Source organism: Colius striatus, chromosome 11, assembly GCF_028858725.1.
Source record: "Colius striatus isolate bColStr4 chromosome 11, bColStr4.1.hap1, whole genome shotgun sequence".
NCBI lineage: Eukaryota > Metazoa > Chordata > Aves > Coliiformes > Coliidae > Colius > Colius striatus.
Genome location: NC_084769.1, coordinates 29,165,583 through 29,178,871, shown reverse-complemented (window position 1 = coordinate 29,178,871; position 13,289 = coordinate 29,165,583). Strand labels below are relative to the sequence as shown.

General features: G+C 37.7%; 1 protein-coding gene across 1 annotated transcript in view; it reads right to left on the bottom strand.

The window, feature by feature from the left end:
* The window catches only part of ADAM23 (ADAM metallopeptidase domain 23), a 70,357-nt gene that overhangs the window by 30,505 nt on the left and 26,563 nt on the right, over positions 1 to 13,289 (bottom strand). The window contains 6 exon segments of the mRNA XM_062004835.1: positions 1,830 to 1,920; positions 2,650 to 2,734; positions 6,143 to 6,309; positions 8,946 to 9,017; positions 11,164 to 11,229; positions 12,134 to 12,207. Of these exon segments, the coding sequence (XP_061860819.1) occupies positions 1,830 to 1,920; positions 2,650 to 2,734; positions 6,143 to 6,309; positions 8,946 to 9,017; positions 11,164 to 11,229; positions 12,134 to 12,207 (555 nt within the window).

Below are 13,289 nucleotides of genomic sequence, written 5' to 3'. Positions count from 1 at the left end.
TATTGCATTCCCTGTCCTGCCCTGTTTCCCAGCTAGAGGAGACAGCTTGTTCTGTCTCTCCCATAAAGGTATTGGATTATCTGAGAGTAGACTAGCAAATTTAATGAAGAGGTCTTTAACCTAAGGGACTTGGGGGGTGGGGGGAGAAGCAAAACAGAACAATCTGGAGTACTGTGTCCAGTTCTGCGCTCCTCAGCTCAAGAGGGACAGGGAAGTTCTGGAGAGAGTCCAATGCAGGGCCACCAAGATGATCAGGGGTGTGGAACATCTTTCATATGAGGAAAGGCTGCGGGAACTGGGGCTGTTTAGTCTGGAGGAGATTGAGAGGAGATCTTATTAACATTTATAAATATTTAAAGGGTGGGTGTCAGGAGGTTGGGACATCCCTTTTTTCTATAGTAGCTAGCAAAAGGACAAGGGGTAATGGGATGAAGCTGAAACACAGAAAGTTCCAGTTAACTAAGAAATACTATTTCACTGTGAGGGTGATGGAGCAGTGGAACAGGCTGCCCTGAGGGGTTGTGGAGGCTCCTTCCTTGGAGGTCTTCAAGACCCACCTGGACGTGTTCCTATGTGACCTGATCTAGGTGAACCTGCTTCTGCAGGGTGGTTGGACTAGATGATCTCTAAAGGTTGGAAGGGACCCCTACCATTCTGTGATTCTATGCTCTCTAAACAGGCAGCACACGGGCACGTACACTACACAAGATACTGATGATTAAAAATGCTCACATTTTCTCCTCTCTAAGATATGTACAGAATACCCTGAAGGAGAATTGTTCCTGGACAAGCTAAGTTTTTTCCCTTTGGCATAGAATTATTCATAGCAATATGTGAAACAACCAATCAAACGTTCATTAGAGAAAATAACTGAGTGAAAATGGATTTACAGTTTACTTACATGCTATAGCTGTAAGTAAGTAGTGACCAAATTCATAAAATAAAAGATCAATATCTTATGGCTGGTAAAACAGCAGTTATAAACTACTCATAAAAATTATCTACCAAGGCAGTAATATTTTCAAGAAGAAAGATTTTGCATTCTAGTTATTACAACAAATCCACACCTTTTCTCCATAGGAAACAGTCACAGATTATTGATATTGTTTTTTTCTGTACTATCCACATCTTTCATTCAACTTTCTCTAGAAAGGGTATCTAAATAAGGTAACTAAGCTATCATTTTAAAAACTCATTTTAAAAAATTTCAAATAAATCTTACAGTTTAAAAATATTGTGATTTCCAAGTTACATTAACTCAGTTTGACCCATGATCAAACAAACAATTACATAGAAAATATTTTAGCAATTTCCAAGTTTACACTATTCAAAAGCAGTGCTTCACACAACATTCCCTAAACATCTTCACAGTTTCTTGAAGTGAATCTAAAATAAAGTCAGCATTATCATTCATGTTTTTTGAAGAAGAATTAGAGAAAATAGTCAAATTGCCTTCAAGAAATAAGCGGAAGAAACCAACAGTTTTCTTTATCCCCAAAAAGAACTTTTGCAGCCACTTTTGTACCTACACTCTACACACATTAAGGCCACATCATCCTAATCTTCTTGCTGTGAAGCAGCAAAGTACATTGAGTAAATGTCACCCTGGATTAGGTTACAGCTTCTTGCTGTTTCTTTGATTATAAATCAGGATTTTTTAGTATTTGAAGAAGTCAGCAATAGGAATTACAGGTTTCATTGTGGTAGGTAAAAGCAGCAAGTCTTGTGTTACAGTTAGAGCAAGTTTTGTATCTGTTTCAAATATGACAACAGAAGAGTTTATATATTTAGCTAAGGAGGACAAAAGACTTCTTGTCCCATGTACATACTCGGTTTCCTGGCAGCTGGCTCCCATTGTATTCCAAGGTTCTGAGCAAGACTTTGCGCTAGTTCCTGTGCCATGGCCAAAGGGAGGCCATACTGCATTTCAAGAGGAGTGCAATTGAAAAAAAAAAAAGATGTAAGTTACCACAATGAACACTATATCAGCTCATTCTGGCTTACCGCGTACCTACTGCTTCAGTCATTCTGTACAGTGTAAAATTCTGTGTACTATAAGGAAAATAAACACAATGAAGCAGATAACAGAAAAAATTTCCTCTCTTAACCTGATAGATCTGTCTACTATTCCACCTACAGAAGGGAGTCCGTTTGATATAAGTTTTGTATAGTATGATTAACCCATGTTAAACCATGAGATTTTCATTATTAATTTAACGTTGCACTGGGGAAAAAAAATTCTAAAAATAAAAATCAATTCACAGGGATCACATTGTTTTAATTTTAATATTTAAAAATCATTAAGAATTACACATCATAGGTGCCTCAGAAGATTAAACCTCTTATAGAGGCAGGACCCAAGAGAATGTTCAGTGCTATATTTCAAATACTCATGTCCAAGATTTTTGAGTCTTAATCCCTGTCAAATACACTAAAACTCAATCTAAGATTTCATTAAGAAAATAATTCAGACAGAAAAAAATGCCTTTTCCAAAGAAAACCACAGTGAGAAGTAGTTTAATGATACAAGTACATGGTTGTGAGAAGCCTAACTTTTTAAGTTATCTTTAATGAATGATAAAACATACAAAATCTATGATTATAGTCCACAGTTCCTATTGTATTTCAGTCAGGACAAAAAGAAATTACCTCATTCACTCCCACTCCTCTGGTTACAGAGCAAACCCCTCCAAAGTAACTTAAGCTGCTCCTTTTGTAATGAAATGTCACATTCCTTACAAACAAAAATAAAGAAAATATTAACATACTGACATTGGGAATGAACAACTCATTGAAAGATCCCACTTTCACACATACTATGCACACATTAATCCTCATCTAACATCAAAAGCAACTGCAACTTTACAAACAGAACACTGACATCAAGAGTCAATATAAATGTCGACCAAAACTCTATTTTTATCTTGTAATGTCAGAACCAAAGTAACCAAGCAGAGAAAGCTAGAGTACCAGATTTCTAAGAAAATACAATTACAATATTTCCTTTAAAAAGTTAACAACACAGTGAAATTTATAATCTGTGAAGGATTCTGTATTAAAACATATCAGTGTTAATAATTTTTTAATTATTCTCTTAATCCAAACTTATTCAACAATTCTCAAGTTCAAATGAAAGACTGAGAAGTATACCTAAAGGAAAAGTAATTTAACACTGCTCTTTAAACCTGCCTCCTTTCATTTACAGTTAATCACTGTGGGAGGCAGTTCTGAACAACTGATATACCACATAATAATTTTATTTAAGTACTCTTTTTAAAGAGAGTAGCAAAGCCCCAAATAATTTGGTTAATTTATCCTGGAAGATACAACTTATTCTATAAATTGTATAGAAATTATTATGAATGACAGCTATTTTAACTTCATAGATTAATAGAATCATTATGGTTTGAAGAGACTTCTAAGATCATTACATCCAACCACTAACCTCACACCGTCAGGCCCATCACAGAACTAAACTACATCTCTCAGCACCTCATCTATGTGTCTTACGAATATCTCTAGGGATACTGACTCCACCACCTCCCTGGGCAGCCCATTCCAATGCTTAATAACCCTCTCAGTGAAGAAGTTCTTCCTAATATTCAATCTAAATTTTCCCAGTGCAACTTGAGCCTATTTCCTCGTGTCCTATCATTCTTTACTGAAGAGAAGAGATTGACCCCCACCTCACTATAATCTCCTTTCAGGTAGCTGTAGAGTGACCCTATCTCCTCTCAGTCTCCTCCTGGTTAAACATCCTCAGCTCCCTCAGCCGCTTCTCATCCAACTTGTGCTCTAGACCCTTCACCAGCTTCATTGCCCATCTCTGGACATGTTCCGGCATCTCAGTGTCTTTCTCGTAGTGAGGGGCCCAAATGGGACCACAGCACTCAAGGTGCATCCTCACCAGCACCAAGTACTGGGGGACAATCACTTCCCTGGTCCTTCTGCTCCCACTATTCCTGATACAAGGCAGGATGTCATTGGCCTTCTTTGCCACCTGGGCAAACTGCTGGCTTATGTTCAGCCACTGTTGATCAACACCCCCAGGCCCTTTTCTGACAGATAGTTTTCCAGTCATTCTGCCCCAAGCCTGTAGCACTGCACGGGGTTGTTGTGGTCCAAGTGCAGGACTTGGCACTTGGCCTTGCTGAACCTCATGTGACAGTCCATTGATCCAGCCTGTCCAGATCCATCTGAAGGGCTTTCCTGCCCTCAGGCAGATGCATGCTCCTGCCCAGTTTGGTGTTATCTGCAAACTCACTGAGTAGACACTCAATCCCCTCATCCAGATCATTCACAAAGATATTAAACAGAACTGGTCCCAACACCATGCCCTTCGGAACACCACTGATGAACAGTCATCAACAGGATTTCACTCCATTCTACACTACTCTCTGGGCCCAGCCATCCAGTCAGTTTTCCACCTAATACCAAGCCACAGGCAGTACATTTCTCCAGGAAGATGGTGTGGAAGACTGTTGAAGGCTTTACTGAAGTCCAGGTAGATCACATCCACAGCATTTCCCTCATTACCTTCTCATAGAAGGAAACCAGGTTATTTAAGCAGGACCTGCCTTTCATAAAGCCATCCTGACTGGGCCTGAATCCTTGGTTGTCCTGTATGTGTGTCAGGATGGCACTAAAAGCAATCTGCTCCAAAACTTTCACTCACACTGAGGTCAGGCTGACAGGTGTGTAGTGCCCTGGCTCCTCCTTTCTGCCCTTCTTGCAGATAGGTGTTACATTTGCCATCCTCCAGCCCAGTCCAACTTGATAGGCATAACAAGTCTACACAGCCTTGGGCATGCACAACAAATAATACAGTAGCAGAATCAATATCCCTTTTGGTTTTTTTAAATTACAAGATACTTGAGCCACGTTTTTGTTTGTTGGGTTGCTTTCAGAACATTCTGACAGCCATCAGAACTTTCAAACTGCAGCTTAGCTACACTACGTGCTTAAACCTAGACACCTTACAACAGGCAGAACCACAGCAAGAGATGAGGTTGGCAGATACTTCTGGAAGTGATCTAGTTCAGTCCCTTTGTTCCAAGGAGGCTCAGCTGGACAAGGCTGCTCAGGACCACATTCCACCAGCATTTGAGTATCTCCAAGCATATGCACTACACAGCACCTCAGGGCAAACTGTTCCAGCCCCTGACCGCCATCACTGTGAAAGGGGTTTTCTTCCCTATGTTTAAATGCAACTTCCTGTATTTCAGTTTACTTTTGGTATTTTTCACTGTGCAGAACTGAGAACTTTTGTTTGTTTGCCCAAAGAGAAACTCTTCAGTAAGTGACACAACATATGCATACAACTATGCAAAAGGCAATTAACACTGCCAGTTGCAGTGACTGTATTAAGGCAATACAGTTATGAGAGAGGCTGGAGAAAAACTCTTCATCCCCTATTTCTATCTTTCCCTGCAGAAGATGAATGATAGGAGAATCACAGGGAAAACATGTCACTCCATTCTTGTAGTATTTCATGCTGCTGGGAGAAGGTTTAAGATCTTTATGCTTTTTATGCTGCACAGGGGAATATGCTCTTCCTCCTCTTTGCTTAGGATGCCATGAAGTAAAAAAACACCATTACTCAAAGTTAATGTTCCTAGTAATGCAAGTAGAATTACCCCTCAAAATGCATTATGTCTGAGGAACAATTCATTACAGCTCTAAAGGAGAAGACCTTCCACTAACAAATCATCATTGCAGATACGTGTTCGAATAAATATAGTACCTGGAACGCTCTTGTGGCAACACATATTACTGTCAGCTCTGCCCTCTTCTGCTCTTCAGTGGGAAAGCAGTACCTTACACATCTGATTTGCAAAACTAGGTGTCCTTAAGGACTTATCAGAAGACACTTCAAATATGTGACAGTCTCCAGGTTGCAAAGACACTAAAATTCCATTACAAATATATATCAACGTGACCATGACATATTCTATGATATACTACACCTATTAAAAAGAAACTAACATGTTAAAACATAGATTAAGCTTAATAAGGAAGACAGAGGCTGAATGACATAGTACCCAGAAAAAAAAATAAGCAAGAAGAGACAGGTAGACAAAAGTAGCAAATAGAAAAATACATAAAACTGTAATAGTCTAAACCATTGAATAATGATACATACGAGAGCAAATGCACAGCATCAGCATGCTGCTTGATGTGTTGCTGGCGATACTTGGAGAAGTCATGAAGCATCTGCAGAGGGTCAGGTTGAATATTAATACGATCTCGTTCTGTCCAAGTTTCCACAGCAACAAGAACCACCCTGGTGTTCAGCTGTTCCTTATATATCTGAGGGCAGAGATGGGACAGGAACAGGAGTAGAACACTGGGTCAAACAAGCACAGTTGGCCAATAAGTAAAGTGGAAGGACGAGAGGGATAAAGCAAGACAGAAACGGGGGAAACAGCTTGTAATGCCTTGGACTTCCTGTAAGTTAGTATTCTGATCAACGTATTTTTGGGAGTTTAGAGGACAAAGCAAAAACAAATGACAAAAAACAACTTGCAGCTCTTTTTTTTTGAGTAATCCTCTTTTCTTTAAAATTATCATGTTAAATAATTTCATCACCAAATTTGGCAGAAAACCTGCACAAAAATCAAAGAAGAAATGTAAAGGTATACTGGGCCATCTCAAGGAAAAAGAAAAGATTAAACAAAGCCAATTCTTAAGTCAAGATTAAATAACTTCTTGGTTCTCCAATATATCTAGAACTTAATTCATGACAGATTTTAATTTACAGTATGATTGCTTTACGCTACTCAAGCAAGAATGTAAGAATTCAATAAGAATGTTACGTCCTCTATTAAGTCACTATAGCAATATACAAGGAAACAACAATCAGGCCCTAATAATAACAAAACTGTTTTGAAAGATCCATATGCATGGATACTTGATTCTGAAATAAAACTTTTGATCTCTTTAGCTTCTGGTCATAAACAGCCAAATTTTATTAACTAAGGTTTATCAGAACTTGCAGATCTACAAAACACACACTAGACAATCTGCTCATTAACAGTTTTACACGTGACATGAGGAACACTTACTGATCATACTTAGTTATGATCTAAACACACTGCATAATTAATCCTTTGACTGTCTACTGCATAAAATGCACAAAAGACAAGTTATGTGGTCACTTCCATGAGGTGTCATATTAAATATACACTTTTATTATCTTTCTTTCAAATTATACCTACAATATACAACATGAATTGCAAACACCTTCCAGCAGTTATACTGAATAAACTAGCACTGACAAGCATGCTAGTGTCTTTTATCAAGGCAGTATTATTCTTATAAAAAAAGTCAATGCATAAGATTCAGTTTAGGAAAAAAAGGCAACAAATATAGAAGCAGAGAGAGCAACCAACTAAACTCAATTTTGTCCAAGAATTTTGAAGGAAAAAGGAATATTAGCATGCTCCAATCTAAGACAGACTGAGGACATAGAAGATGCCTAATGATGTGCCAAAAATCAATAAAATTAAACCCAGAAAGTATTTATAGACGGATCGATAAAGCAAAACTGTTTCCTGAAGCAAATGGGAAGGAAAGAATGGAAAAGGGGGCAGAGAACCTGGAAGTCTGATAGTCACTATCCTTTTCCCAATAATATATCAGAAATATAGCCCACTCCCTATGAACACAAGGGCATAACAAGGCAGAAATTCCTGCTCCATTTCATGCTTTGTTTGAGGAAAAGGTTATTAAGATCTCACTTTGTCAGATCTCTATGAGTGGATTGAATTCTACACCGAAGTTGTATGTTTCTGTGTACACATATACCACAAATAAAAATGGAAAAACAGAAGGAATAGTCAGAGAAAAGACAGACAGATCAAATAATCTTTGTTAAAATGCAGAAGAAATAGAGAGAAATAATGATCAGATGAGCAAAAAATGAAGATGCCACCCTTTCTCTGAGAACATCCAATATCAATTGCAGAAACATCTGAGTTACTTATACTTTTATCTGCTCTGGTAACTTTCTTCTGATTACTTGCGTTTTCAAACTTTTACACAAAAATATTCCAAAACACTTCCAGTATTTTATGTATTAAAAATATATGCATCTACATTTTCAATATACATACATAATACTGTATCTGTAAGGTATTAAGAACAAATACTGTTTTGCTTACTCTGAATGAAACTGTTGACAATGTTTTGCACTGAATCATGTCACATAGTTTTACTGGTATCATTAATATCACATTGAAAGGGGACTTTGAGTCAGAACTTTGCTAGCTGTTGTTTTCATCACTGCTAGAGAACCTATCCTGTTTTCACTAGGAACACAGCTCTGTAACTTGTGTAATCACTACAAGTATGTAAAAAAATGAAATAAAAAAAAAAATCCCACAAATCTTACTTTCAATGTATTTGTTCCATGTGAAATTTTTCTAAATTTAATCACAATTACACTTTTTTTTTTTTTTTTAAACACAATTACAGTATCTGTCAGTGTTCTCGCTTATAATGTACTGCAATGGGATTTTGTTTGGTTTTAAGCTATAAATACAGCTTTATAAAGGAGAATGTTTCACACGCTTTCTCCCAATAGATACGTGTATCCTTTGAGAACTTACAGTTTCAACCACTTGTGGTTAGATTTGTTTCACAAATCCAAATGTGATTACATTTCCTTCTTAAGCAATGACAGATACTGGAAGCTCCTTCAAGTTTTAAATCCTCATTGCCAAGGGCAAACACTGTCAGCTACAAGCTTTATGAAAAATGCCAAGGATAATCTGGTGGCTTCACCTCAGGATATTCACCTGCAGAGGAACTGGAAATGAGTTTTTAAGTGTAATTTTTATAACCGCTATTTTTTTCCTGGTATCTGTTAATGTTAACTTTTAAAATACAGAACTAAACTAAAAAAAGTCAGTGATTCAGTTTTCACAAGAAACATTGATACTTACAGCATCTACAAGGTTTACCACAGACTTTGCAAAATTGTTTGTGTAAGCATTTGAAGAACGGTGTTTTCTGAACTAAAAAAGAGAAGTAGAACACAGTGAGAACTTAAATATTTATTAGTAATTCTTTATTTTTACAGAAAAAAAAAAAAGGAGAACTAACATTTTAAGAAAGAGTAAGGAAAAAACTCAAAAAGTTTTTCAGATAACAGCCTATATCTCATTTTCAAGAATCCCTGGAAGGTAAAGAAAGTCATGTATGCTAGGCAGTCTTTCACATCTAGAAAAGGGGCATTTAGTCACAAGAAATATTCTATTTAGAATCTAAGTTCAAATATTCAACAGAAAATTTCAGGTAAACATGAACATAAACGTGAGCTCAAATTGAGAGGATGTTGTACTCACTGAAACTGTGCTTAGTATCATACTGTACTAACCACATTCCATGACTATGAGACACGAAGAAACAGCTTTTAGTACTTGCCCTGTATAAAGCCCTTGGCAGAGGCATCCTTCCTCTAGTATAGTACCAGACTTTTATAAAAATCAGCATTAGTTATACAAACAGCCAAAAAAAGATGAAGGAGTGCATGATAGAAGTAAATGTGTGCTTGAATGTGGAAAGAGTTAAGTTGAATTAAGTTGCAACTGCAAATGTTTTTCCATATCTATAGACTTAGATGAGCTGTACTATAAGTTGTGCTTCCTCATTTCTGTGCATACTATTAACAGGTGTTTCATATCTTTCCTCATTGTGTCCCAGAAGTCCCCCCCATTCCAAGTAAAATTTTCCAAAGATGCTGCTACGGTATCGGAACATAAATCCATGGCTTAATTTCAACTACTTGAGCAACAAGTCTCATCATCTCATGAGCAAACATTATCGAATTTCATGGAAGTGTCAGCTATTCCCACTCTGAAATACAGTACCTAAAAAGAGGCCTTGAGACAAGTGGGTTTGACTCTTCTCTGAGCATCTAAGTAACTACTGTCATCAAATAAGTTAGATTAACTACCTGCCAAAATCAGAATTACAGAACAGACAAATCTCCTATTTTCCAGAATCATTCTTGGTGCGAAGGTGAAAGTAAAACTGGAGTATGCTTTTAAAATTAAATCATCTCTTTCTCAAATTGAAAGTCAGAAAAGTGGCACACAGTATATAATTAGATAACAGATTTTAAATTTCAGTCACTTTTGTACAAGCAATCTAGTTTTATATGGACAAGTGCCATATAGTTAACTAAAGGTTTATCAAAATTAATTGACACTCATTCATGTGACTTTTTTTTTTTTTACACATGCAGTTTTTCACCACTAAGTACCACAATGCTCCAGCACATTCATAGCAAGTTTAAATACTCAAAGACCTTATAATATCAGTTTGTAGAAACTTCCTTGCCTATATACAAAGCATTTTCAGCTACAGTGTTAGCAGATGCTTAGGATGTATGCTGAATATTCATATCACAGGACTCTGCTACCTAGGGAATCACAATATTAGAACAGAATAATGGGGAAAGAGGGAAGGAAGGCATTTTGTTTATTTCAAGCCGATCTCAAACTTTTCCAGATTGGGAAAGGTGAAATAATACAGTTTGGAAAATGTTCTCAGTTTTCATGGAAGTACTTAAATCCCAAAATTAATAGCAATATACGACCTAACATGTTTAAAAACAGATCCTAAACCAGAAATTTAGTGGAGTTTGTCAGAAAAACATGCAACAACTTAATTAAATATGTTCAGCTGTATCTTCAGTGCTACAGGAAAGAAAAATTTTGTGAAAATCCATAGTATTGACCACTTCACCACACACTGGCCAAAATGGCTGAAGACCTGCCGCCGGGAACCTCCTGGTAACAGCAAACTGGACAGGTTAATTTAGTGCTCCTGGACTGGCAGCCTAAACTCCCACTGTCAATGCTTCCTTCAGTCTACCCATTTTAGTGCTTGAAAAGAACTACTGCCTGCCTCTGAGCCACCGACAACTGTAAGAGAAAAAAAAATCTTGTGGTCTAAAGTCCTAGCAAGAAACCATTAAGCACTACTAGGTGTTATGGCCTATACTGTCTTACAGTACAAATCTTAACAGCTGCAGAGAAGTGACATATTTGACCCAAAAGTAACTGATGGAGCACAGTGCATACAGCTTTGCACAGATTTGTACAAATCTACAAGTTACAATCAAAAGAAAGATTACCATTGAATTGTCATACTTACCATTTTATTGTCATTGACAATCATGAGCTCCAGATATTTCATTTCCTCAAAGACACCACGAGATACCTGATGGATTAAAAAAATTCTTCGAGAAATCATGAAGTTGTATTGATTTTCAAAAATAACTACCACTGACTTAATAGGCTTACACATAAATATTACCTGGGCTATGTAAACCTGTTAAAACTGCCTCAGGCATTCAACTAGGGTAAATAATCACAGCTCCTGTAATTTAGTGAATTATGATAGACATTGCTTGAAAATTAGTCACATAATTAAGAATATATAGTATATTTCTTCTGATTCAGTGGAGAAACAACCATTGCTTCCTTCTTTTCTATTTTCACAACAGAGAAAAATCTCAAATCATAAAAACTCTTGGTTTACTGTATTGCTCATTACAGATTTAATAAGGAAGGAAATTACTGAAAATAGATGCACCCCCCAAAAAATACGCTGTGCCTTGTGCAACTCAGTGAAGAAATGCATATTTATCTTCCTTAACTCAATTATTCTCCTAATATATACACATGTACAGATCATGAGGACCGTCCACTTGTTCTCAGTAACCCACTTGTGTGCCCTCATTTGATTTTTTTCATTTAATCGTGCTACTTATAAAGCAAAATGAAAATAAAGTCAAGTATTTACAAAAGAGCAAGTCTTCACTCAAAATTACTCTTTATCCTCAAGTATTCAAAACTTTAAATTCTAAACTCATTTTCACCGTAAAATTTCCATCTAATTGATGTCTAGTATTGCTGTTTTTAGAAAGTTTATCCACACTTCTCCAAATATTCTGTTTAAGAATGATCTTCTTGGTTTATCATTTTGTAATTGTGTTATACGACAATGTCAAGCTATAAAAAAATACTTGTTTTTTAAAGCCTATGTTCTTTCAACTGAAAAAAAATCCAGAATCAGAGGGTTTGGTTTTGCTTTTATAAAGTCAGGATCACACTGTACTCACCGCTCTCTTTCTTCTCTTTCTCCTCAGCCACTGTAGTTCAGACAGAAAGGGCCATTCAGAACTAGATTCAGTCTCTGTACAAATTACAATTTAAGAATTTCATGGCATTTTTTTAAACTACTTATGCACACTGTTCAGACTAAAAGTAGATTACTAAAGTTAGAAGAAGCTTTGCTATACAGAAGTTTACTTTTTAAAATACACAAAATGTAAGATGTCTCATATCAAAACTGAAGTAATTCAGAAATCTGAAGTTAGAATTAAACCACAAAAGGGAAGAGACTGTAACTCAGGCTTAGAATACATATATTCTATCTTGGGTCCTCAATAGCACTACTACCTGTAGTGGTTTTGTCTAGGCCAGATTTCAAGAGTGGTGGTGCTACAGGGGTGGTTTCTTTAAACAAAGACTGCCAGAAGCTTCCCCTGTAGCTGACAGGGCCAGTACCAGTCAATTTTAAGATGGACCCACGCTGACCAAGGCCTGGCCAATTAGTGACTGAGGTAACACCTCTTTGAATGATATGTTTGAGAAGGGGAAGAAGTTGTACTGCAGTTGCAAAAGTACAGCAGCAACAGGGAGTGAGAATGTGAAAACATCTCTGCACACCCCAAGGTCAGTGGAGAAGGAGGGGAGGAGGGTGCTTAGGCCGTGGAAGAAAGATTCCCCTGTGAACTGTGGTGAGGACCATGGTGAGGCAGCTGTGCCCCTGCAGTCCACAGGGGAGCAGAGATCCTCTGCTGTGGAAGACTCCAGGTCACTGCAGGTGGATGCCTGAAGGAGGCTGTGATTCCATGGGAAGCCCATATCACAGCAAGTTCCACACAGGACCTGGGAGCCCGTGGGAAGAGAGAAGCCCAGGCCAGAGCAGGTTTGCTGTCAAGACTTGTGATCGTGTGAGGGACTCAGTCTGGAGCAGTCTGTCCCTGAAGGACTGTTCTGCTGGTGGATGACCCACGTTGGGGCAGGGTATGAGGAGCTGCCCCCATGGAAGGCCTCATGCTGGAGCAGTTTGTGAAGAACTGTGGCCCACAGGAAGGAACCACATTGAAGAAGTTCATGGAGGACTCTCTCCTGTGGAAAGGACCTCACACTGTAGCAGTGGGAAGTGTGGGGAGGCCTCCCTTTGAGAAGCAGCAGTGGCAAAGTCCATCT